Below are 25,733 nucleotides of genomic sequence, written 5' to 3'. Positions count from 1 at the left end.
TCTGAAGTGTTTCAAAGTTGTTTTTCTCTATTATGTTATCATTGTATAAGTTATTCTCTTAGTTCTGCTCTTTACTTTATGCATCAATTTATAAAGGTTTACCTTCTGAGTTTGCTCTGAAGTTGGCTATTTTATCATTTATTATAGCACGAAAATAATTCATTCTGTTCCATTTATGTACCACAATTTGTTCAGCCATTCCCCAGTTGGAGGCTACCACAAAAGGAGCTGCTAGAAATATTTTTTACATACAAATCTTTTTTCTCTTTCTTTGATTTCTTTGGGTTATAGACTTAGTAGTGGCTTATTATTGTTGTTTGTCCTTCATTCTCAAAGAGGACCATGACATCAGAGTGATGTCATGACTTACACTGAATTGGATATAAGTGAGAGAGGGCTGTGCAAGGTCACCAACCTCACTCTCTCCTCAAGAGCCATCTGGGTTCAGTGGAAAGATACACATCAGGATGACTGGAGATGGTTCCAGATATTTAAGGCAATTGGGGTTAAGTGACTTGCCCAGGGTCACACATCTAGTTTGAGGTGAGATTTGAACTCAGATCCTCTTCACTCCAGGGCCAATGCTCTACCCACTGTGCCACTTAGCTGCCCACCTTAGTAGTGGCATAGCTTGGCCAAAGGATGTGGACAGTTTGGTGACTTTCTAAGCAGAGTTCACATTACTCTTCCAGAATGGCAGGACCAGTGCACAGCTCTACTCCCACTGTGCTTGTGTGCCAGTTTCCCCACAGTTCCTTTTCCTTTTCTTTTTTGTCTGATAATTGAGGTGAAACCTCAAAGTTGCTTTAGTTTGTGTTTCTCTATTGGCGATTTAGAACATTTTTATATGATTGTTGATAACCTGGATTTCTTCCTTTGAAAACTGCTTGTTCATATTCTTTGACTGGTTATCTTTTGAGGGGGTCAGGGTTGTTTTTAAGATACAGCTCCAGGCTGACTTTTAAAGAGTGTTTTTTGATGGGTGATAGAAGGAGATGGCAGTGGAATCTGGTATCTTTCCTTTACCAGATCATTAAAGTTCTTTTTCCGAGTTGACAGTTTGTTTCATCGGGTAGGCCTCATTGTGGCACGTGCGCAGAGTCAGGATTGTCAGCTGCAGACTGAGTGGTAAACTGTGAGATGTTGCAAGGAGTGTGCAGATCCATAAATAAGCAAACATGCTGGGCCGCACACACAGATTTATCCCTGTTTTCAAATCTGTTATTCATAATACAAATGAGTAAAACATTGCATTCCTAAAAGCTGTTGTGTTTTTTCAATCAATGGATGCTAATAAGACAATTGCTATTATGTGTTTGAGATCTATGGCTTTTTTACATTAAAAATGAATCCTCCTATTTCAAGGTTGGGAACAACTGCAGGAGAGGTCGTCATGTTGGCTTGTGTTTATCTTCTCCCCAGCTACCCACACTGCTGTTAAGCTCGAGTGGCTGAGATGCCTTTTGTTGTCCTTCTTTTCCAGAGCCAGATGCTACATGATGGGAACCATGCACAGTGTGAGTTTCTGCATGTGATAGTGTTGGTAGCACAGGCATTCCTTCTCTTTGTCTTTTGCTTCCCAATATGAAAGAAGGCTTCTTCAGCACTGGGGAAATGCTTTTCTTCTGCAGGAGGAAGGAGGAGCCACATGGCCTGGGGAGCTTGGTTATCTTCAGACTTGCCTTTGACAGCTTGCATGCATGCAAAGGAAAGGGAACATTGTCAGCTAGAGAGAGCAGCTTTTGTATGAGCGCAGCTTCCTTATTTACCTTCTTTTGCCTCCTTTCCTTCTCTCTGCCTCGTAATTTTGTGGGTGGTTGAAAAATTGCCCTGGGCTTGGCTTGGCTTAATAAGGCAGATTCTGGAATGAGCCCTGCCTTGGGGAGTCAGGGAGCCTGAGTTCTAGTTCTAGTTCTAGTTCTCTCCCTGATGGGCTGTGCGAGCTTCCTTACCTGCAGTGAATCTTCCTCCTCACAACAGGAGGGGGCTTACTAAAGGATGTCTGAGATCCCTTCTAGCAATCAAATTTCAGATTGCTTTTCTCTTTTTAGAGTCTCTGCTGCAAAAAGGACATTTTTGTTACTTCTTTGTTTAGCTAGCTAGTGCATTTTCCAGCCCTAAGCACCTAATTCTTTTGCTTGCTGCCTTCTTTAGGCCTCAACAATAGCAAGTCCAACTAGAAAGAATTGGGAGACAAACCAGTGTCTGAGAGGCATCAGTAGGAGGAACCCCTGCTAGTCAGTCAGAAAGCTGCTGTTCAAGGTCCTGTTCTTCGAAGCTTGAGTCTCAGTCAGTCCACCTTCCATTGTTAGGAACTGACTGTGTGCCAGGCATTGTGCTAAGCACCATGAATACAAAGAAAAGCAAAAACATGATCCCTGCTCTCAAGGAGCTCCAGTTGTAATGGAAACCTTATGAGAAATTATGCATATAAGATTTAGACAGAGTAAGTAGGAGGTAATCTTAGAGGGATGGGGTTGGGGGTGGACAGGGGAGGGCACAGAGACAGGACTGAGAATAACCTCATGCAGATTATGGGAAGCCAAGAAGCACAAGTGAAGAGGGGCAGCCTTTCGGGCGTGGAGACCACTGGGGAAAGGCACAGTCATCATCTGTAAAATGGGGCATGGCATTGGGGATGGATACTGACGCTCAGGCAATGTAAATTAGTATTATTGCTATAGAAGATTGATTGGAAAGAAAGTCGTCCCTAAGGACCTTCCTCTCTCAGATTTCATTCCAGTTGTGGAGGTGGCCACGGTGTAGAATTTGTGATTAGTGTACTACATCACACCTCTGCTGCTGTACTGAAAAGTAGGACTCTTCATTATGGGATCTTAGAAAAATACCTGTTTCTTTCTCCAAACCCCTTGGAAAATAGCAGTCCCTTTCTACCTCACTTGCCTCACTTGCAGGAACATGAGGAACTTTTGGTTGGCACAGAGACACATTTACTAGAAAACCTGCCAGTGGTTGTCACTTTGCTGGAGACGGCTTTCGAGAGCACTGTTGCTTTTATCCCTGTCTCAGAGGCCATTTTCCTTCTACTTAGGCATGTGGCTCTCTCACCTGGGACCCTGATTGGTGGCTTCATGCCCCTCTTTTCTAAATGGACCACTCTCTTCTTCTCAGCAGACATGGTCTGTTTCCTGTTGTGTAATAGTATTGTGAAGAGGGTCCTGAACTTGGAGTCTGAGGGCCTGGTCTTCTGAGCTTCCATGATCCCATCCTAAAAGAAGGAGTTTGGCTCACTGACCTTTCAGCACTACATCCTGTGGTCCTTAGTCCTGTGTCTGTGCATTTTAATACTAGTCTTCTTGCCATCGTGATGCCTTGTAGTCTTTACTACAATACATTTTGGCCATTGCTTTTGTAGCTTTTCTGCCATTATCTGGTGGCTTTGCCCACCTGGGTCAGTCCTCCAGTTCTATTTTAAACTGTTAACCTTGGCAGCTAGGTGACACAGTGAATAAAGCACTGACCCTGGATTTAGGAGAACCTGAGTTCAAATCTGGCCTCAGACACTTGACACTTACTAGCTGTGTGGCCCTGGGCAGGTCACTTAACCCTCATTGCCCAACCAAAAAAAACCTTAACCTTGAGTTAAAATCTTAAATTTTAAGGGATTTTAGACGTCGTCTACTCTCCCCCTATCAGGAACATGAAACTCTCTTTGCCACATTCTCCTATAACCTCAGTTCAGACACTTTCAGGTGAGAGGAAGCACTCCAGTTTTCCAGGCAGCCCGTCCTGTTTGAGGTTCTTTCCAGTGTTCCTCTGCTTCCTCTTTCTAGTGTATTCGTGTCTTCTGTGTCAGATTTTCAGCTGGAATTTTCACACTGTGTTCTGTGATGTTCCTCAAGGATCTTTCCCTATTTCTTGGCTCTCTTGGGCATAGGCTTAGCAGTTTAGTAACCTTTTGTGTAGTATTCCAGTTCCTTTCCAGAATGATTGTACACATTTGTATGTTTCTGCTAGCAGTGCACCAGTGTACCTGATTTCCCACAGCTTTGCCAGCATTCATCATTTTTCCTTTTTGTCATTTTTGTCACTGTGATCAGCATGAGGAATCAGGATTGCTTTAATTTGCATTTCTCTAATTAGTGGTGATTTGGAGCATTTTTTCATATGGCCTTAAGATAGCCTGGGTTTCTTCCCTTGAACATGGTTTATGTTTAGTCTGGAGAAGCCAAGCCTGAGAGCGGCTTAAGAGCTTTCAAGAATTTAAAGGAATATCAAGGAATTTACCATCTTCCTCTAAGTTATCTTTCTTGTATTTAATTTGTACACGGGGGGGGGGGGGGGGCGGCGGCGCTGAGCAATGAGGGTTAAGTGACTCGCCCAAGGTCACACAACTAGTGTCAAGTATCTGAGGTCGGATTTGAACTCAGGTCCTCTTGAATCCAGGGCTGGTGCTTTATCCACTGCACCACCTAGCTGCCTAATTTGTACATATCTTCAATCCTGATAGTATATAAGCTCCTCAATGGCAGGGACTTAATAATTTTTGTCTTTGTATCCCCCAGTGCCTAGCAGAGTTCCTGGTGCTTATTAAGTGCTCTTTGACCAATTTACTGGGTGTGCTTGGCCTCAGAGGGCAGAACTAGGTGGAAGTTGCAGAGGAAATGGATAGCTAATTGATGTAAGGAAAAACCTGATAACAGTTTGAGCTGTTCTAAAACAGAAGGAGAGGTAGCGGGGTCCTCCTCTCTGAGGAGCAAGAGGTGGGGTGCTCATTTATCGGGAAGGTTCTGGGAGGGGTTCTGGTTGAGATAGGGCCTAGCCTGGAGTGCCTCTGAGATCTCTTTCAATCCTCAGAGTCTCTGCTACATTAAAGGCTCTTGTTCTGGCCCAGGAAGTGGTATGGTTCATTGGACCTTCTCCAGGGATAGCATCGCTGTCAAGATCAGTTCCTAATCAGGGGCCTTACCTCCTTCCTCTATAATGAATGAGTCATTAGTCCCTTTTGCACTGTCATTTAAGTGGATTTAAGTGAGGAAGGGCTCTGCAAGGTCACCAACCTCAGTCTCTCTTCTAGAGCCATCTGGGTCCAGTGGCAAGATATATATCAGGATGACTGAAGATGGCCCCAGATGTTTAAGGCAGTTGAGGTGAAGTGACTTAGCCAGGGTCACACAGCTAGTAAGTGTCTGAGGTGAGATTTGAACTCAGGTCCTCCCAACTTCAGGGCCAGTGCTCTATCCACTATACCACCTACCTGCTCCTGTGCTTTAGAGTGAAGGAGGCATAGAAGATGTAGTACTTGGGGGTGGGGGCAATATATTCAGAAACAACCTATTTTACCATTGAAGGTTGTTGCATAGTAAGGCAGCAAATGCCTGGGCTTTCAAAGAGAAAATATTATTCAGTGTTTGGCTTGTGCTGGGAAGCTCGAAGGGACAGATATCCATTTAGGAGGGACTTGGAAAAGGGAAAGGATGAGGAATGTTCTTGGCTAAGTAAGGGAGTGAGATACCCTTGTTTTAATTCTGAATATGAATGTGTTCAGAACAAATGGAGAGAATGCTTATTTTTACTGACTGTAGTATAAATAACTATGCTTGGTTAGTTCAGTTGCAGCATGATGCTAATGAAACCCAGGGCATATATTTCATCCCAATATAGGTTAATTAGCTTTGCTATTTCTCAGAAAATGCATGTTAGATATTTTGAAATTTGTGACAGGAGCCTCAGAGGGGACCAGGTAAGAGATTAGGACAGGTTCAGAGCAGACCAGGGTCTGTGGGGGGGTTTTTGGTTTTTGTTTTTTAGCTTCTCAACCCTATAACAGGGGGCAAGTTACTTATCTTCTGAGCCTTGGTTTCCTCACCTATAAAATGGGAATGATGATATTTGCAGGGTTATTCTGAGGGAAGTACTTTGTAAACCTCACATATAAATGAGCTGCTGCTGGTGCAGCTGTTAGTAGTATCATTATTTTTTTTTTGTTTTGTTTTGTTTTGTTTTTTTAGTGAGGCAATTGGGGTTAAGTGACTTGCCCAGGGTCACACAGCTAGTAAGTGTTAAGTGTCTGAGGCCGGATTTGAACTCAGGTACTCCTGACTCCAGGGCCAGTGCTCTATCCACTTCGCCATCTAGCTGCCCCTAGTAGTATCATTATTAATAATATTTGCTAGAATTTCTGTTGATTGAAGGTTTGCTAAGTGCTTTATGTTATTTCATCGATCCTCACAACACCATTCAGTATGTGCTCTTATTACCCCCCATTTGGCAGATGAAGGTGAAAATGAGAGCAATTAAGTGACCTGCCTAGGGTCATATTACTGCTAAGTGTCCAAGGCAGGATTCAAACTCAGGTCTTCCTGAGTCTCAGGTCAGTGCTCTGTCTTTGGTGCCACCTGACTGCCTGGACGGTGAGGATGATGACCACTAGATGTAGGAGTGGAGGCAAAAAAGAGAAAGACTAATAGCAGCAGTAAGAGGCCATAGCATTTCTAACACTGATAGGTCATTAGCTTCAGCTTTTAAAGAACGCACTCATAGGTTGGGGCATCATATAGGATCATAGACTTAAAATGAGAGGGGATAACTTTTGATGCTATCCTGTCCACACCTGGGGAGGTTAAATAATAGTAATAATATTTAACATTTCTGTAGTGCTCAAAGGTTTGCAAAGTGTCTTACAAATATTATCTCATTTTATGGATGAGGTTAAGTAACTTGCCCAGTATTACAGAGCTAGTATATGTCTGAAGTCATATTTGAACTTAAGTCTTCCTGATTCCAGGCAGTTCAGTGGATAGAACATTGGGTCTAAAATCAGGAAGACCTAAGTCCGAATTTGGCCACAGACACATACTAGCTGGGCAAGTCACTTAACCTTGTTTGCCTCAGTTTCCTTATCTGTAAAATGAACTGCAAAAGGAAACCATTCCAGTACCTTCACCAAGAACATTCCAAATGGGGTCAGGAAGAGTTGGATACAACTGAACAGCAGCTACCTGACTCTAGGCCCAGATTTATACTTTACCACCTATCTGGCCACCCAGTTCAATGATTTGAAATGTCAGGGTCATATAGCTAGTAGATGTGGACCTGGGATTCAGCCCTGACTCCACATTCGTTGTGCTTTGGAGGATTTCAAAGTGTTTATTAACAAAAATGTGAAAATTATTACCAGGGCAATTTTAGCCTGCTTTAAAAGAGTATTCCTTTCTCTTATGGACACCGCATTTTAGGAATGACATTGACCAACTTGGGGGAAGCCAGGATGCTGAGAATACTAGAGACAGGGCCTTATGGGGGTGGGTTTAAGGAAGTGATGTTATCTAGAAGACTTGGTTGGGATCCTTAAATAAAGGATGTCATTGGGGGCAGCTAGGTGGTGGTGCAATGTATGACACACCAGCCCTGGATTCAGGAGGACCCAAGTTCAAATCCGGCCTCAGACACTTGACATTTACTAGCTGTGTGACCCTGGGCAAGTCACTTAACCCTCATTGCCTCACCAAAAAAGGAAAAAAGAGAGAATAGCAAGAAAAGGGATCTAGCAGATCCCTTCTGAGGCCAAGAGTCTATGATTCTGGGAAGCTTTTTCTCTACAGGTATCAGGAAAAAGGATTAATTACTACTGAGAGGTAAAAGGTCCAAAAAGAATAGAAAAGGAAAATTAAAGAATTAAAAGAAATAAAGGAAAAGAATTATTTGTGGTGAGCTCTTGAGTTGCAGATCTTCTAGAAACAAGGATTTTTCTTTAAAAAAGCTGGGTGGCACTTCAGTGGGAAGTTTTCTCCTAAGCAAATTCTATCAGTGGTAGAAGGGACAGAGGAGGAGGAGGAGGAGGAGGAGGAGGAGGAGGAGAAGGTAGTGGTATAATTGCAGATTTTTTTTTTTTTTGGTAATGGCAGATCTTTAGAGAGGGTGCACTAGGGCCCTGAACTAGCCCATTGGATAACCACACTTCCAGGCCTAATAGACACACAGAGACACAGACATACAGAGACACAGACACAGACACACACACAGACACAGACACACACACACACACACACACACACACACACGGGTTAGGCAAATAAAACTACTCAACATTCTTTACAGACTTTATTTGTGGGAATATTCACTTCTCATAGTTGGGTTGTATAGTAAAAATTCTGCTAAAGTAATTTATCATTTTCATCATGTGTCAGTCAAGTTATTAGAACCAGATGATGTAATAAAATTCATTTAGAAGTACAAAATATCTTAAAATGCAAGGAAAATAATGAGAAAAAGTATGAGTCAAAGAAGCTTAGACATACCAGATTTCAAAATACATTATAAAACAGCAGTCATCAAGAGAAGCAGAGGTAGTGGAACACCTGTTGTAGTAAAAAAACTGAATTGAAAATACTAGCCAGGATTTGAAAATCCCAAGAACCTAAGTGACTGAAAGAAGTATTTTGTTTTTGACAATAACTACTGGGAAAATTGCAAAGTAGAAAGAAACTGAGAAATTAGCAGAAGTTAAGTTTAACCCAACACCTTATGCCATACAGTAACTTTAGCATGGTTATGTGTTCTGAACATAAAAGGTCATACCATAAAATTAAAACAGAATTACATCAGTACCTTCATAGCCAGTTAGGGAGAAATTAAAAGTTTTTTTTTTATTGTAGAACAGAAAAAGAGGATCTACACATGAAGCTGTAACTCTTTTCTTTTTAATTATATAATTCACCATGTAACTCTCAAAGCTTTGTTACTTATCTGTGATTTTCTCTGGCCCTCCGTTCTCTTCTGTGCTTTTTTTGGGGGGTGGAGGGAGACTGGGTCTCCCTATCTCACCCAGATTAGAAGGGCAATGGTCATCCATGGGTTAGATCCCACTGTTGGTTTGCATAAAAGCTTTGATCTGTTTCCAACCTAGCCTTGTTTGTCCCTGCTTAAACTGCCTGGTGCCTCCTACCTACCTCCCAGGGGTTCTCTATATTAATGCCAGACTATTGAGGACATACTTTTGACTTTATTCCTGCTACATCCCAGAACTCTCCAACTCAGGTAACCATCAGCATCCCTAGTAGCAAGTACTATAGGTAGGTGACCTTTCTCCCTCCTTCCCTTCTCACCTTCTCCTCCCCCTCTTCCCTTTGGCCCCTCTCTTCTTTACTCTTCCCCTCCCCTCTTCCCCTTTCTCCCCCCACACCCTCTCCCCCCTTTCCTTTCTCTTTGCAGAGTCAAGCAAAACATTCCCCCATTGGTCCTGTTCAAAAACGTAAGCATTATTCTGCATCTTTAGTGAACCACTTTTCTGTCAGGAAGTGGGTAGTGTGCTTCATTTGTTCTCTGTAATTGTGGCTGGAAGTAACATTTTTCAAAGTTTTGCTCTTGGTTCAGGAGTATGGACTTTTGGAGCCATTTGTCCTAAACAGTCTGAATTAACCATATATGTTGTCTCCTTTTTAACTTTAGAAATTTGTAATTTTGTAACTATGGGTCTTTTTTTGCTTTACAAATTGTAGTACACATTGTAAAACAAAGAGGAAAGTGGCCAGCACAATTTCTAAGCACTTTCTTTAGGCACTGATACATATTGAATTACCATTCAAATGGCAACACTTTCAAGTTCACAAAATGTTCTCAGCTACAACCCCATGAAAGAGGTGCTATGAACTCCAGCATTACCATTTTGCAGCTCAGGAAATTGAAGTTAGAGTGATTCAGTGACTCACAGGGACTTGCACAGTTAGTAGGTGGCAATGTTTCTTCGTTCCTGTCCTTTGTAAGCTCCCTGAAATATTTAATTCAATTCAGCAAACATTTATTGAATATCCTCTTCAGTCTGGCTTCCAGCCTCATTCAGCTGAAGCCATTCTCTCTAAAGTTCCCAGTGATCTCTTAATGGCTGATTCTAACGGCCTTTTCTTAGACCTCAGCCTCCCTGGGCTCTCTCTGACTTTGGGCACTGCTGTGCTTGCTACTCCATGCTACTTGCTGTTTTCAAGGCTTCCTTGACTATGACTTCTGGTTTTCCTTCTTCCTTTCCAACCACTTAGTCCCTTTTACTGGACCTTCATCCAGGTCACTTGGTCTGTCAGTAAACATTTAGTAGGCAAATTCTATGTGGCAGAGATTTCTTTTCCAGTAAAGCTTTTCACAGTTATTAAAAAAAAAATTGTAAATAAATGGGAGTATCATTGGTCTATGACTCTTCTTAGTCTGACGTTCTTACAAACTTTAAAATGCCTAAAATGTCTACTGCAAAAGAAGTGAGGTAAAGATTAAAAAGAATTTGGACAATTGCAAACAGGATAATTAACCTGTAAGGGTTGGGGTAGACCTAGGGTCTGTGAACTTAAAAAAAAATTGATAAATATGTTTCACTCTAATTGATCCTTTAGTAATCCTGTGCATTTTATTTTATGATTTTAAAAACATCCTGAGAAGGGAGTCCATAGACTTCACCAAAATGCCACAGGAGTCTGTGACACCAAAAGGGTTAAGAACTCTTTTGGAAAGAGCCCTAGACTTGAGCCTTATATAAAACCTAGTTCTTGGCACAGTGGATAAAGCACCGGCCCTGGATTCAGGAGGACCTAAGTTCAAATCTGACCTCAGACACTTGACATTTACTAGCTGTTTGACCCTGGGCAAGTCACTTATCCTTCATTGCCCTGCAAAAAACAAAACAAAACAAAACATAAGACCTAGCTTTGGAGTTTGGAGTTAGAGGACCTGAATTGGAACCCCAGCTCTGCTACACAAGTGACCTCAGGCAAGTCACTTTCCCTTCTGGACCTGTTTTATCTATAAAATGAGTGTTAGACTGCTGTGTCCAAGGCCCTTCAGCTCCAAGTCTATTATGCTACAAACCTACTGCCATTTAGTAGTTTTGTGAACATGGGGAAATCACTTTGTTCAGCCTCAATTTCATCTGTAAAATGATAATTACTCACACTACCTAGTGTTAAAGGCTAAAATTCTAGCTAGTCTGTCTAAATCTAATGAGTGGTTGCCAATAAATTATAAGCTTTAGCAAGAGTTAGGCTTTTAAGCATTTATTAGGGAGAAGAAGAATTTGGTAAAGAGAGAGAGAAAGGCCTAGATTCCTATCTATTAAAGGGTGAGCACATTTCTAGCTCCGCTCTCCACCAGAGTCCAAAGGAAAGAGAACAAGACAGAGCGCTAGTCTCTTCCTTCTTCCTCTCACTAGCCAACATCACTTCCTGACGCCAAAGAAAAGACTCCTGGTCTTGCCCTCAAAGACCTTCGCTTCATGGGAGGAACTCTTCTACAGTAAGTCTCCAGCAGGTGGCGTCATTCCAATCGTTACACTAGCTCTCAGTGCTGTGAGGAAAGCAGTATAAACTGTGGAGCATTATATATAAGTGACTAGCTAGCAACACTTCTAAGTGCTTTCTTGTTTTTTTTTTTTTTTGTTGTTGTTGGGGCAATGAGGGTTAAGTGACTTGCCCAAGGTCACACAGCTAGTTGAGTGTCAAGTGTCCGGGGCTGGATTTGAACTCAGGTCCTCCTGAATCCAAGGCTGGTGCTTTATCCACTGTGCCACCTAGCTGCCCCTCTAACAGCTTTCTTATCAAAATTGCTATTACCTAATCAAAGCAGAGTTTTGTCTTACTGTGGACAATGCTGTAGTCTTCTGATTTTCAGTTACCAAAAGAGCAATAACACTCCTGAGGCCAAGCTTTTCTCCAGTTATTCTTGTAAAAGCTCCATCCATGGAAATCCTCTTGGACAAGCTGTTAGAGGTCAATGATCCGTCTGCGGGGCCAAAGAGTATGATTCAGACTTCTCTTCCCTAGTAAAGTGGATGGTTCTGGAAAGCCCATCTACATAGACTTAAGTGACCTAAACATTTACTAACACTAGTAATAACTCACATTTTTATGGCACTTTAAGGTTTACAAAGTACTTGTACCCTTAGCAACCTTGTGAAAGAGGGTTTTGGAGCAGAGGTCCCCCAGCCAAGATTGGTGAAGGCCTTGTGGTATCTTGGAAAAGAGTCTGGGATAGGGAGCCAGAAGACCATGGCTTGAATACTGACTCTGCCATGATCTACCTGTGTGACCTCAGACAAGCCATATCATCTCTCTGGGCCTCGGTTTCTTTGTCTGTAAAGTGAGGGTTTGGGACGAGTTGAACTTCAGTCCCATCCAGCCCTAGAACGGTGATCCTGTGATTGGAACCCAGGTATCCTAACTACAGGTACACTTCTGAGCCCATTCTTTTTGACCTGCAGAAACGAATGTGAGGAAGTTCATAGCATGAACCCTCATTACTTCTTTTCACACAGAAGATATATGCTGCCTTAGGTAATAGCAATTTTGGTAAGAAAGCAGTCAGAAGTGTTGCTAGCTAGTCACTTAAATATAATGTTCCACAGTTTATACTGCTTTTCTCACAGCACTGACAACTAGGTAGTGTGAGTAATTATCACTCCCATTTTACAGATGAGGAAATTGAGGCTGAACAAAGTGATTTCCCCAAGTTCACAAAACTACTAAATGGCAGTAGGTTTGTAGCGTAAAGACTTAGAGTTGAAGGGCCTTGGACACAGCAATCTAACACTCATTTTATAGATAAAACAGGTCCAGAAGGGAAAGTGACTTGCCTGAGGTCCCTTGTGTAGCAGAGCTGGGGTTCCACCTCAGGTCCTCAAACTCCAAACCCAGAGCTAGGTCTTTTGTTTTGTTTTGTTTTGTTTTGTTTTTGCAGGGCAATGAGGGTTAAGTGACTTGCTAATAAATGTCAAGTGTCTGAGGTCAGATTTGAACTTGGGTCCTCCTGAATCCAGGGCCAGTGCTTTATCCACTGCACCAAGAGCTAGGTCTTATATAAGGCATATTTGCTGTACAGAAGTGGGAGCTGCCATGCTAGTTTTTTAGGAGAAGCAAATTGAACCTTTCTTTAGATGAGCAGGACAATGCTGGCACCCATTTATCTATCTATCCATTCATTTATTTAGAATCTCAGATGGAAACAAGATGTAGGTTCTTCATATTTTCCTGTTAAAAAAATGACACAGCCAGGGCCGTTGGATGAGAAATTGAAAGGACAGCATGGTCCAGTGCAAAGAATGCTTGGGTTTGAGTCAGAAATTGGAATTTTAGATACTGTCTCTGACACTTACTATCTCTGGGACTGTGAGCAAGGCCTGTAGCCTCATAGGGCCTCTGGTTTTCCACTATCCAAAGGATGCTAGGCTAGATGACCTCCAAGGTCCTCTGTAGCTCTAAAGGTAGATCCCATTACTTAAGAAATGTTCCTTCTTCCTTGTCTTTGGGAGTTTGGCTCAAAGATACCCAATAAGTCCATTGCTTACACTTGACTTCAGTATTTCCTTTGTGCCTCGTCTGTCCTGCTCTGCTTTTCACATCTGCATCACCTCCTTCCCCGACTTAGGCTGAGAATGTATTTATTTGTTTTTGCATGTTGGAATTTATTTACATAAGAATCTGAAAGCAAGTAGCAGACAAATTTTCTTAAGCCTTGTTCCTTCATTCCTACTTAACTAAAGTAACAGCTCTCTCTCCCCATCTCCTCTTCCCTCTTTTCTCCCTTTGACATTCAGATCAGTTACAACATTTGATTCCTTGAATTATGTGGACTCCAGACTGTCCTTTGTTTCTGCTGGTCCTGAGGGTAGTGCTCTGGAAAGACCACTGGGCTAGGGGTCTGGAAGCATGGGTTTTAGGACTTTCAGTTAAGATATTAGAGTAGGAGACTGGAGATTAAAAAGGGCCTCAGAGACCCTCTCATCTAGTGTTCATCATTTGTAAGAGAATGCTGAGACAAGAAAAGTAAGGTGACTTGCCCAAAGACATACATTCAGATTATGAAATGGAATAAGAATCCAAGTCTCTTGACACACCCCTTCTTCCTCCTACTGAACTTCCCTCAGCCAAGTCAGTGGTTTTCTCATTGTACTGGGCTATTTCATGGAAAAGGATGTAAAAATTCACTGTTGCTGCTACAGATGGGTTTGGTCAATGAATCCATTCTGTTTCTACTTCTTTCCTGTAGTCTTAGGAAAGAATCATTTGTATATTCCTTTTCTTTTCTGTACTTTCTTTGCAAAGATGACTTGTCTTCTTGTACAAGGCAAAGCAACAAAGATGCTCAATAGTTGGCCATCTCACCTTGGTCAATCAATCATTTAGCATTTATGGAGTGGCTACAATGGCCAGACACTGTGCTTGGTGTTAGGGTACAAAAATAAAAATGAAACAGTCCCTGAGTGGGAGGAGCTTCAATTCTGTGGGGGAGGATGAGATAAAACATTTCACAAATAAGGAAATACAAATATTAAAATTATTTATAGCAAGGAATGTGCTGATAACTGGGGGAAGCAGCAAAGGTCCCCTGAAGGAGGTGGCACTGGAGCTGACCCATGATGGGACCCAAGGGTTCTGTGAGACAGGGAGCAGGGAGAGAGTATTTTACCTGTGAGGGACAGGCAGCCTTGCAACCAATAGCCCGGAAGTAGGAAGTGGTGCCATCTTGTCTGTGGACCTGTTTGGCTGGAATGTAGAATTCATGAAGAGAAGTGATGTGTACTTAGCCTGGAAAGACAGGTCTCAGGGTTAAATGCCCAAGAGAGGAGGTTGGGTTTTATGGAGATGATAGTTGAGTCTGAAAGCTGGATGAGATCACTCAGGGTAGAAAAGAGACTGTCCAGAACAGAAATGTTCCTGGACAGAAAGGAGGAGAGAGAACCACAACAGAGCAGTATCACGAAAACTCGGGGAGGCGAGAGTAGCCAGAAAAAGGGGCAGTCACCAGGCTCTCCCACTGTGTAGAGGGACAAGAGGCTAAAGGCCAAGAAAAGGCCATTCATCTGATGTAGCAGTGAAGAGCATTTTCAGTCATTTGTATATGTGGTGGGGAGGGATTGATGACTTGAGAGCTCACAACTACAAAGAGCCTGGAAGTGAGTGGAAAGTGAATAGTGGGAAGTAGTGGGTGTAGATCAGAGTGGTTTGTTTTTTTTTCTCCTAATGGCATGCCTAGTTCATTGATCTGCTCTTTCTCTATTTTACTGATGTATTTAGAGATATAAATTTTCCCCCAAGTTTTGTTTTGGCTGCATCCTACAAATTTTGGTATGTTGTCTCATTGTTGTTATTCTCTTTAATTACATTATTGATTATTTCTATGACTTGTTCTTTGACCCACTCCATCTTTAGGATTAGGTTATTTAGTTTTCAATTAACTTTTTTTTTTTTTGCAGGGCAGTGGGGGTTAAGTGACTTGCCCAGGGTCACAGAGCTAGTAAATGTCAAGTGTCTGAGGCCGGATTTGAACCCAGGTACTCCTGACTCCAGGGCCGGTGCTCTATCCACTGTGCCACCTAGCTGCCCCTCACTTAACTTTTAATCTATACTTCCACAACCCTTTATTGAATATAATTTTTATTGCATTATGGTCTGAAAAAGGATGCATTTAATATTTCTGCTTTTCTGCATTTACTTGTGAGGATTTTATGCTTTAATATATGGTCAGTTTTTGTGAAAGTGCTTTGTACATCTGAGAAAATGGTATACTCCTTTCTATTCCCATTCATATTTCTCCAGAGGTCTGTTTTCTTTAACTTTTCTAAAATTCTGTTCATCTCCTTAACTTCTTTCTGGTTTATTTTTTTTGGTTAGATTTATCTAGTTCTGAGAGGGGAAAGTTGAGCTCTCCCACTACTACAGTTTTACTCTCTCCGGTAACTCATTTAACTTTTCTTTTAAGAATGAATGCTGGGCGTACAAAAATATTTATAGCTGCTCTTTACGTGGTAGCAAGGAATTGGAAGTTGAGGGGGTGCCCATCAATTGGGGAATGGCTGGACAAGTTGTGGTATATGAATACAATGGAATACTACTGTGCTGTAAGAAATAATGAGCAGGAGGAGTTCAGAGAAACCTGGAGGGTCTTACGTGAGCTGATGATGAGTGAGATGAGCAGAACCAGAAAAACATTGTACACAGTATCATCAACATTGAGTGTTGACCTACTGTGATGGACTATATTCTTCTCACCAATGCAATGGTACAGAAGAGTTCCAGGGAACTCATGATAGAAGAGGATCTCCAAATCCAAGAAAAAAAAAAAAAGAACTGTGGATTATAGATGCTGATTGAACCATACTATTTCTTTTGTTTTGGGTGCTGTTGTTTTTTTTTTTTTCTATTTTGAGGTTTTGCATCACTGCTCTGATTTTTTTCTCTTGTAACAGGATTAATGCAGAAATAGGATTAATGTTATTATGTGTATATATATATATGTATATATCTATCTATCTATATGTATATGTATATAGATATATAGATATAACCTATATCAGATTACCTGCTGTCTAGGGGAGGGAGGGGAGGGAGGGAGAAAAATCTGAAATTGTAAAGCTTGTATAAACAAAAATTGAGAACTATCTTTACATGTAACAGAAAAAATTAAATACCTTATATGTAAAAAAAAAATTAAAAAAAATTAAGTGAGCAGCTATTAGGGGCAGCTAGGTGGCACAGTGGATAGAGTACCGGCCCTGGATTCAGGAGGACCTGAGTTCAAATCCAGCCTCAGACACTTGATACTTAACTAGCTGTATGACCCTGGGCAAGTCACTTAACCCCAATTGCCTCACCAAAAAAAAAAAAAAAAGAATAAAAAGCTCATAAAAAAAAAAGAATGAATGCTGGGGCAGCTAGGTGGCGCAGTGGATAGAGCACTGGCCCTGGAGTCAGGAGTACCTGAGTTCAAATCCAGCCTCAGACACTTAACACTTACTAGCTGTGTGACCCTGGGCAAGTCACTTAACCCCAGTTGCCTCACTTAAAAAAAAAAAGAATGAATGCTATACCATTTGGTGTATATATGTTCAGTATTGGTATTATTTCATTGTCAGTGGTACTTTTTAGAAAAATGTAGTTTCCTTGCTTTTCTTTTTCAAATAGATCTATGTTTACTTATGCTTTACCTGAGATCCTGATTGCTACCCCTCCTTTTTTTGTTTCAGCTAAAACAAAATATATTCTGCTTCAGCACCTTACTATTATTCTGTGTATTTTTTTGCTTCAAGTATGTTGCTTGTAAAGCACATAATATAGAATTCTGATTCTTTTTTAAAAAAAATTTCTCCCATTAAGTTTTACTTTGTCAAATTACATGTAAATACAAATTTTGACACCAAATTTTTTTAAGCTTTGTGTTCCAAATTCTCTTCCTCCCTCCGTGCCCCCCACTTCCCCTGCCAAGAACTCAAGCAATTCAACATAAGCTATACATGAGCAGTCATGCAAAACATTTCCACATTAACCAGGTTGTGAAAGAAAACAGACAAAACAAAACTTCAAATAAAGGAACTAACAAAGAAATTATGCTTCAATCTGTAGAATTCTGATTCATTTTATTTTATTTTTTTATTTTTTGCGGGGCAATGGGGGTTAAGTGACTTGCCCAGGGTCACACAGCTAGTGTCAAGTGTCTGAGGCCGGATTTGAACTCAGGTACTCCTGACTCCAGGGCCAGTGCTCTATCCACTGTGCCACCTAGCTGCCCCAGAATTCTGATTCTTAAATCCACTCTGCTATCTTCTTCCATTTTATGGTTGAGTTCCATGTAGGGTAAGATTTCTATATCCAAATAAGTATGTATGTTATTTCCTCTTAGAGCCAATTCTGATGAGAGTAAGGTTCAAGTGTTGCCCACTACCTCCTTCCCTCATTTTCACCTCCACTGTAAAAGCTCTTTTATGTGAGATAATTTGCCACATTCTACTTCTCCCTTTTCTCTTCTCTGAGTGTATCCCTTTTTCGTACCCATCATAGTCATCTCACACCTGTGTCCTCTGTCTTTGTATATTCCTTTTAATTACCCTAACAATATTCCTTGGAGTCTTCATTTTGGGATCTCTTTCAGGAGGTGATTGGTGGATTTTTTTCAATTTCTTTTTTACCCTCTGGCTCTAGGATATCAGAGCAGTTTTCCTTGATAATTTCTTGAAAGATGATGTTTAGGCTCTTTTTAAAAATCATGTCTTTCAGGTAGTCCAGTAATTCTTAAATTATTTGTCCTTGATCTATTTTCCATGAGATTTTTTTTGCATAAGATATTTATCTTTTTTTAATGAGATATTTCACATTTTCTTCTATTTTTGCATTCTTTTGATTTTGTTTTATTGTTTCTTGATGTCTCATTGAGTCATTAGCTTCCACTTGCCCATTCTCATTTTTAAGGAATTATTTTATTCAGTGAACCTCCTTTTCCATTTGGCCAATTCTGCTTTTTAAGAGTTCTTCTCTTCAGTGGATGTTTGGGCTTCTTTTACCATTTGGCCTATTCTGTTTTTTAAGGTATTTTTTTTTGTTAGTATGTTTTTCTGCCTCCTTTACCAAGCTGTTGACTCTTTTGTCATTATTTCCTTCTATCACTCTTCCCCCACCCCCCAGATTTTCCTCTACCTCTCTTGATTTAAAAAACGATTTTTCAGCTCTTCCAGGGTCTGAGACCAATTCATATTTTTCTTTGAGGCTTTGCATGTTGGTGCTTTGATTTTGGTGTCTTCTGTTTTGATCTTCCTAGTCACCATAGTATCTTTCTGTGGTTGGTTTCTTTTTTTATCATTTGCTCATTTCCCCATCCTATTTCTTAACTTATAACTTTTTATGTTAAGGCTTCTGGGATAGAGGGGGCACTGTCGCAAGTTTTAGGGTTTTATTTTGTTTTGTTGGGATTTGTGTGTGTGTGTGTGTGTGTGTGTGTGTGTGTGTGTGTGTGTGTGTGTGTGCTGCTGTTTTCAGAGCTAGTTCTGAGGGTCTGTGAGTTTTCAGTTCTTCCAAGGTGGTATGATCTAATGAGAGGTATGGTCACTGCTTTCCTGGCCTCTGCTCTGGTCTGTGAGTGACCAAAAGCACTCTTTTCCTCCCTAGAACTGTGACCACGGGTGCTCCTCACTCTGGGACTGCAATCTGAAACTGCCTGTGGGCAATGCAATGGAGTCTTGCTCCCAGCACTAGCAAAAGATCCCCTGTAATCTCCTTCTGACCAGATACTGCCTGGACCAAGAATTCCCAAAGCCACTTGAGCTGATTCATCACCCCCAGGGTCTGTTGCTGGCTGGCCTGGAGTGGGGCCTGCATGGACAGGGCCTATGCTAGACTGTTCTTCACTCTCACTCTGGTGAGACAGAACTTTCATGCCAATCTTCTAAGTGGTCTTGTGCTGAATAATTATTTCAGCTCATCCTTTTGTTGATTCTGCTGCTGCAGAATTTGTTTTGAGGCATTATTTTAATTTGGGGGGGGGAGGAATTTGGGAGAGTTCTGGCAAGTCTCTGCCTTGGCTCTCTCATCTTGGCTGTGCTATCTTGGCTCTGACCTCAGGAATGAGTCACGATTAAAGGACTGAGGATGGATACAGTTCCTTTGTGATCTACCATCGTTTTTGGAGTGAGTACAACTTTTGATCATACCCGTGTCCCTTCCACATCGTGCTTTTCCCTGCAGTGGCTTCAATATATCGTGGGCTGGCATAAGGAATTAAATGGGAATTTGGGGGGAGTTTTGAGGAAGCAGCAGATAAGACAGAAAAAAGTTTAGAAACTTAGAAATGCATAAAATATAGTATAGTATTGTATAATATCAGGATATTTTATCTTTTAATATAATAATTCAGACTTCTCTGGTATGAGGGGAGGACCAAAAAATTATATGTGGATTTTCTAGATTGAGAGGGTGTCACTCCCCTAACTCCCAATGTGGAAGAGATAACAATAATCATTTGGTGTAACTCATTCATAGTTTTAGGGATACTATAGTTACTTGGATTTCAAAAATACTAATTTTTGAAGTCTAAGAATTGCCTCTTGGGCAGCTAGATGGCACAGTGGATAGAGCACTGGCTCTGGATTCAGGAGGACCTGAGTTCAAATCCGGCCTCATACACTTAACACTTACCAGCTGTGTGACCCTGGGAGAGTCACTTAACCCCAATTGCCTCACTTAAAAAAAAAAAAAAGAATTGCCTCTTGTGGAACACTGATTTCAGGATTCATAGTTACTAATTAGAAAGTAATCTTGCAGTTTTAATGTTCAAATACAATTCACACTATCTTTGTAAAACAGTCTCACGTTCACTACCTACAAGTCATTTAACCTTCAAGATTCAGTTCATGGCCTCCTGCCATGCCGTTCTCTCCTTCTCTCCTTGCCCCCCCCCCCCTTTACTCTGAAATTACTCAAGATTTCTACTGTCTGTATCTTCCTTGTACATATGGACATAGTCTCCCCCCCCTCCCCATTAGAATGTGATCTTTCTGAGGATGTAGTGAACATATTTCTGACTTTCTTTGTATCCTCTGTTTAGCACAATATCTGGCATATAGTAAGTGTTTAATATATATCTGACTAAGTCCATATTAATATGGATAAGCAAAAGAGGATTATTTGGTTGCATTGGGGTGGTGTAAGGGAATCAGCAGCCCTGGGTCAGAGAAGTCTTCTATGGAACTAAAACCGCAGTGTACTTTGAAAGGACTAAAGGGATGCAGAATTAGAGGGAAGTGGCAGAATTTTTTCAGGCGTGTGTTTGGAGAAGGAAGAACAGAATTCTGCAAGAAAATAAATAAATTGTTTTGGTTGGGGTAAAAGGTCTATTACAAGATGTGTGTCATGTTATTAATTAGAGTGGAGCAAGGTTATGGCATAGCCTGGGTCAGAGGGATGGGATTTTGTATCATATCTCTTGGGTGATGGGGCAGGTGTGGTCTCAGGCTACTAAAGCATTGTTTCTTCTCATTTACCATTTAAAAAATCCTTTTCTTTTAGAACGAGTCACTGACCCCAGGTTATCATGGATTCCCAGCGAGGGACAGCCAGGTAGGAATCTGTTATTTTGTCTCCAGAGTGGGGTGTGTGTAAATGAATGTGTTTGTGAGATCCATGGATGCTGGGGCAGAGGGCATTTCCTGACATGAATTTTTATTTTCGAGAGTGTTGTGGCTCATTTTTTCAGGCAGACACTTGGAGAGCTGCAAATGAAATACTCTTTTTTTCCTGGCTTTTAGTCAGTGGGGAACTGTAAGAAATGGCCAGACCTCGGAAGTATGGTGCTGAGAGTTGAGTATAACAGATTTTCCACTTTTTCTTTGAACTTATAAAATAATTTCCTGACTTGAGTTTTCCAGTGTCTTATGGATCCAAACACAACTCAAATTCCCACATAAATTTTCTTGGCCCCCTGGTCTTTATTTCTATTGGGACAGTTGCATCCTAGGATTCTCCTTGGAGAATCCAGCACAATGGAAGCATGGAAATATGATGTGGGAAAGGTCCTGCCAGCTTCCTGTTGGATAGAGAATGATGATGAAGGGCATGGGGTGGCTTGGGATGGCTGATTGGCCATGGGTTGGGGTTGCTTGGGCAGGCTGCTTGGCCGTGGGTTGGGGTGGCTTGGGCTGGCTGCTTGGCCGTGGGTTGGGGTGGCTTGGGCTGGCTGCTTGGTCGTGGGTTGGGGTTGCTTGGGATGGCTGGTTGACAATGGGTTGGGCCCATGCCTTTGTTTGGACTAGAGCAGAAGCACTTCAGGTGCCATGCTGGCACACTGGTCCAGGCTACTTTTAAATTGATGATGTTTCTGTTAGATAAAGTTATGATTCAGTTTTGACTGAACACGTCTTTCTATCTGCTTTGCGTAAAGCACTGTGCTAGGCAGTGGGTTTACAAAGCTGGGGAAACAGCCGAATTCCCTGCCCATAAAGGGATGGAAGTGTGATTGCTTATTTGGGAATAGAGGTTCTAATGTTCTTCTGCTATGAGAGTTTGAGGATTGAGATTTGCCTGGGTTTCCCCTTCCTGTCTCTTTTAGGGTATTCAAGTTGCTGGACATTTACATTTTAATGTAAAATGGTTCTACTGAAATGTATCTCTTAGTGGTGGGACAAGATTCTTTGTAGGGCTGCCAGAGTATTCCACTACTAGTTGGCTTGGTCATCTGACTGGTTTCTTTATAGGCTCTGTAGCAGTAGAATGAATGGTAAATGGAAAGCTGAGGCCAGCTCCTCCTTTTCAGTTAGTCACCAAACATTTATTAAGCGCTTATTAAATATGTCATCGGGCATTTACAATATGCCATGCTAGGAGCTGAGATTGGCAAAACTATCCTGCTCACAAAGAGCTTATATTTTATTAGGGGGGAAACATGTTTATGTTATAAGTACATACAAAATAAATACAGGGTAATTTTTGGTCAGGGAGACACTGGCAACTATGAGGATCAGGACAGTTTTCATCTAGATTGCAAATGGTATTTGAGATAGGGAGCCCCTAGATTTTATTGAACAGGGGAATGACATTATCAGATGTAGGCTTTAAGGAAATCATTTTAGCAGCTTTTTGGAGAAATGGATTAGAATACAGAGAGACCCAAGGAGCCCAAACATGAGGCTCTTTGCAGCTGTGCAAGCCTTTACTAGGGTTGTTGTGGTGTGGCGTCCTCAGGCATTGTGCTTGGTCAGATTTCCCAAACTTCCTTTCTTTCTTCCTTACTTTCTCACCCCACCTCTGTCTTCTTCTCCATGCCATTGACGACACAAGAAAATCTACACCCATTACAAACAACTACAATCAGTAAAGACAACAAAAAAATCCAAACCCCAAATTTCTATATTCCATACACACAGATGCCTGTATTTATGTACCCTTTCACCTCCATCAGGAGGTGGGAAAACATTTTAACATTAGTTCTCTGGAATCCTGGTTGATTATCATGTTGATTACAACACAGTAATACTCCATCACTTTTATTTACCAAAACTTGTTCATCCATTTCCCAGTTGCTGGACACCCCCACTCCCGCTCCCATTATTTGCCACCTCAAAGACTTATAAATATTTTTGTTGATGCTTAGTTAGAGTTTGTATTGCTTAGGGACTAATCCCTCCCTTCATTCACCCTCCTCATTCTCCCTTTTCTCCTTTCTCCCATTTCCCTGTTGAGCGAAATGAATTTCTCTAGCCTGGTCTGTGTCTTCTTTCCTCCTTTGATTAATTCAAATGAGAATAAGATTCAAGTGTCAGGAGCTCCCCACATCTCTTTGTTTGTATAGACTCTTTCTACACCCTGATTATGGGAAAGACTTTTTCTCTACTGTCCCCTTTCCCCTCAATTCCTTTTCCTTGTTCTTTCCATTTTTCTCTCAAGATCATCAAAACCTCACAGAATCATTCTCAGGCCTTGTTTAATTGGACTCCCTCTGTGACCCCTGAGGATGATAGGGTTCAGAGGGGACACATGGATCCTCTCCCTCTATTTAAATGGAAGCAGTTTATCCTTGTTTAGTCCCTTAACATTGTGTATGCTGTTCACCTTTTTATGTTTTCTCTTCACTCCTGTGATTGAACTTCAGAGTTTCTATGCAGTTCAGGTCTTTTCATTAAGAATGTTTGAGAGTCCTCTCATTAAAAGTTCATTTTCCCCCCATAGGACTGTACTCAATTTTGCTGGGTAATTTATTCTTGCCTCTAAGCCCATATCCTTTGCCTTCTGGAACATCATAGTCCAAGTTCTCTGCTCCTTTATATTGGTGACTACTAAATCATATATGATCCTGACTACAGCTTCTCAGTACTTGAATTCTTTCTTTCTGGCTACTTGCAGGATCATTTCTTTGACCTGAAAACTCTGGACTTCAGCCATAATGTTCCTGGGATTTTCATTTTGTGGTTTCTTTCAGGAGGTGACCAGTGAATTCTTCCTATTTCCACTTTACTCTCGGGTTCTAAGAGATCTGGGCAGTTTTCTTGAACGATTTCTTTTTCTTTTTCTTTTTTTTTTTTTAGTGAGGCAATTGGGGTTAAGTGACTTGCCCAGGGTCACACAGCTAGTAAGTGTTAAGTGTCTGAGGATTTGAACTCAGGTACTCCTGAATCCAGGGCCGGAGCTTTATCCACTGAGCCACCTAGCTGCCCCTCTTGTACGATTTCTTGAAATGAGATGGCTAGGCCTTGTTTTTTTTTTCTTTTTTGGTCATAGCATTACATGGTCCAGTGATTTTTTTTCTCCTTGTTCTGTTTTTTGGGTCAGTTGTTTTGCTAGGAGACACCTTACATTTTCTTCTTCTTTTTTTTTTTTTCAGTCTCTTGACCTTGTTTTCATATTTATAGTGATCTCATGGAATCATTGATTTCTATTTGATCCATTCAGATTTTTTTTGCTCAGGCAAGGTTTTGTACCTTTTGTTTCAAGCTTTTAATTTCCTTTTCAATTCTTCTTTCCATAACTTTCATTTCTTATACAAATTTTCTTCAAGCACTCTCATTCCATTTATAAAACTATTTAAAAACTCTTTTCTTGCTTCTGTGTATGTGTCTCAAGCATCCCTGCTACTATAATATAATAATCCCTGCTACTAATAGGTCCTTATGGTGGGATATGTATGCACAACTACTGTGTACTCTCCATTCTTTCAGCCAACTTCCTGACTCATCCTTCTGTTACTCTCTTGGGGAATAAAATGTTATATTATTCCAGTATCTTGGGGATAGGCTGGGGACCTGAAGGGGTCTGATTCCTGTGTGCACAGTTGCTTGTGCCCTCTCCCTGCCCCCACTTGCATCCCTCACAAGAGCAGATACTGCTGGACTCCTCCACCCCTATCAGGCAAAGTCTCTGGCTGGACATGAGACCCCGCTTTGTGCCTGAGATCTGCGTCATAGGGCTGCTGCTTGCAAGCAGCTTCTGAACTTCGTCCTGTCTTTGTATAGATGGCTGAGGCCCTTCTTGCCATGAACTCCACTGCTGAGTGGGCGACCCAGATGCCAGCTCCCACCTGTCCCATGGCAGTTCCTTGGTATTGGTCTAGAGGTGCCCTGTTAGGGGCCTCTAGCCTCCTGTCGCCCTGGCACTCTGGCTCTGCTGGGCTGCTGGAGTGCTCCGGCTTGACCTAGCCCCAGTGTCCACAGACCCTTCTGTTGCTTTGCCTCTGGCAAGCTCTTCTGTGGCTGTGTCAGGATTCAGTCTAGGGCATTTTCTAGGTCTTTGGGGGATGCTCTTTGCCAGTCACCGTGCTGGATACTTCAGAACAAATACGAGCTCATCTGATACTCACAACGACTCCATGCAGGAGGTGCTATTATTCTTCTCACTTTACAGTTGAGGAAACTGAGGCAAACAGAGGTTAAGTGACTTGCAGGATCAGACAGCTAACAAATGTCCGAGGCAGGTTTTGAACTCAGGTCTTCCTGACTCCAGGCCTGGTGCTTCATCTGCTAGATCAGTGCAACGATTCACTTGTGTGTCTTGGCGATTAATGAAATAAAATTTCATTAACCATTTTGGCTGATTTCTTTCACCAGTGACCTATACAGCTTGCAGTCCCCACATTCCCCCCGCCCCCCCCCCCCGAATGATTGTCTAGTCTCATCTTTTTGCCACCCCTATTCCTGCCCCTCCCTTCGTGCATCTTGTATTTTGCAGTTGGTTAGTATTTGAGTCTTTGCTTATTTAATGCCACCAATTGCTCTTCACCATAGGTAAATGGCTATTTCTAAGGCTTTGTTACATTGAGAAGGTGAAAACTAATTCTTTTACACTTGAAGGGAGTGTCAAAATGAGCTCAGTTGAAAAGGATCTGAATGTGCATTGCATTCAAGTAGCGGTCTACAGAGGAACACAGATCAATAAGCAAGGAAGCAAGGGGAGGCAAGAGGAGTTTGGGAAAATATAGAAGCTTGTCTCTGTACTTGAAAATGCTGTATTTATTCATTTTTTTTCTGCTATGGCAGGGACACCGTT

General features: G+C 41.6%; 1 protein-coding gene across 29 annotated transcripts in view; it reads left to right on the top strand.

The window, feature by feature from the left end:
* Positions 1 to 25,733, top strand: part of RBFOX2 (RNA binding fox-1 homolog 2) — a 305,017-nt gene that overhangs the window by 80,067 nt on the left and 199,217 nt on the right. For all 29 annotated transcript variants that reach the window (XM_043966382.1, XM_043966384.1, XM_043966378.1 and 26 more), the window contains exon 2: positions 20,769 to 20,819. In XM_043966382.1, the coding sequence (XP_043822317.1) occupies positions 20,769 to 20,819 (51 nt within the window). The remainder of the gene's footprint in view (positions 1 to 20,768; positions 20,820 to 25,733) is intronic.

This window comes from Dromiciops gliroides, chromosome 5, assembly GCF_019393635.1.
Source record: "Dromiciops gliroides isolate mDroGli1 chromosome 5, mDroGli1.pri, whole genome shotgun sequence".
Classification (NCBI taxonomy): Eukaryota; Metazoa; Chordata; class Mammalia; order Microbiotheria; family Microbiotheriidae; genus Dromiciops; species Dromiciops gliroides.
The sequence above is the reverse complement of the archived record's forward strand: the minus strand, read 5'-3'. Positions and strand labels throughout refer to the sequence as shown.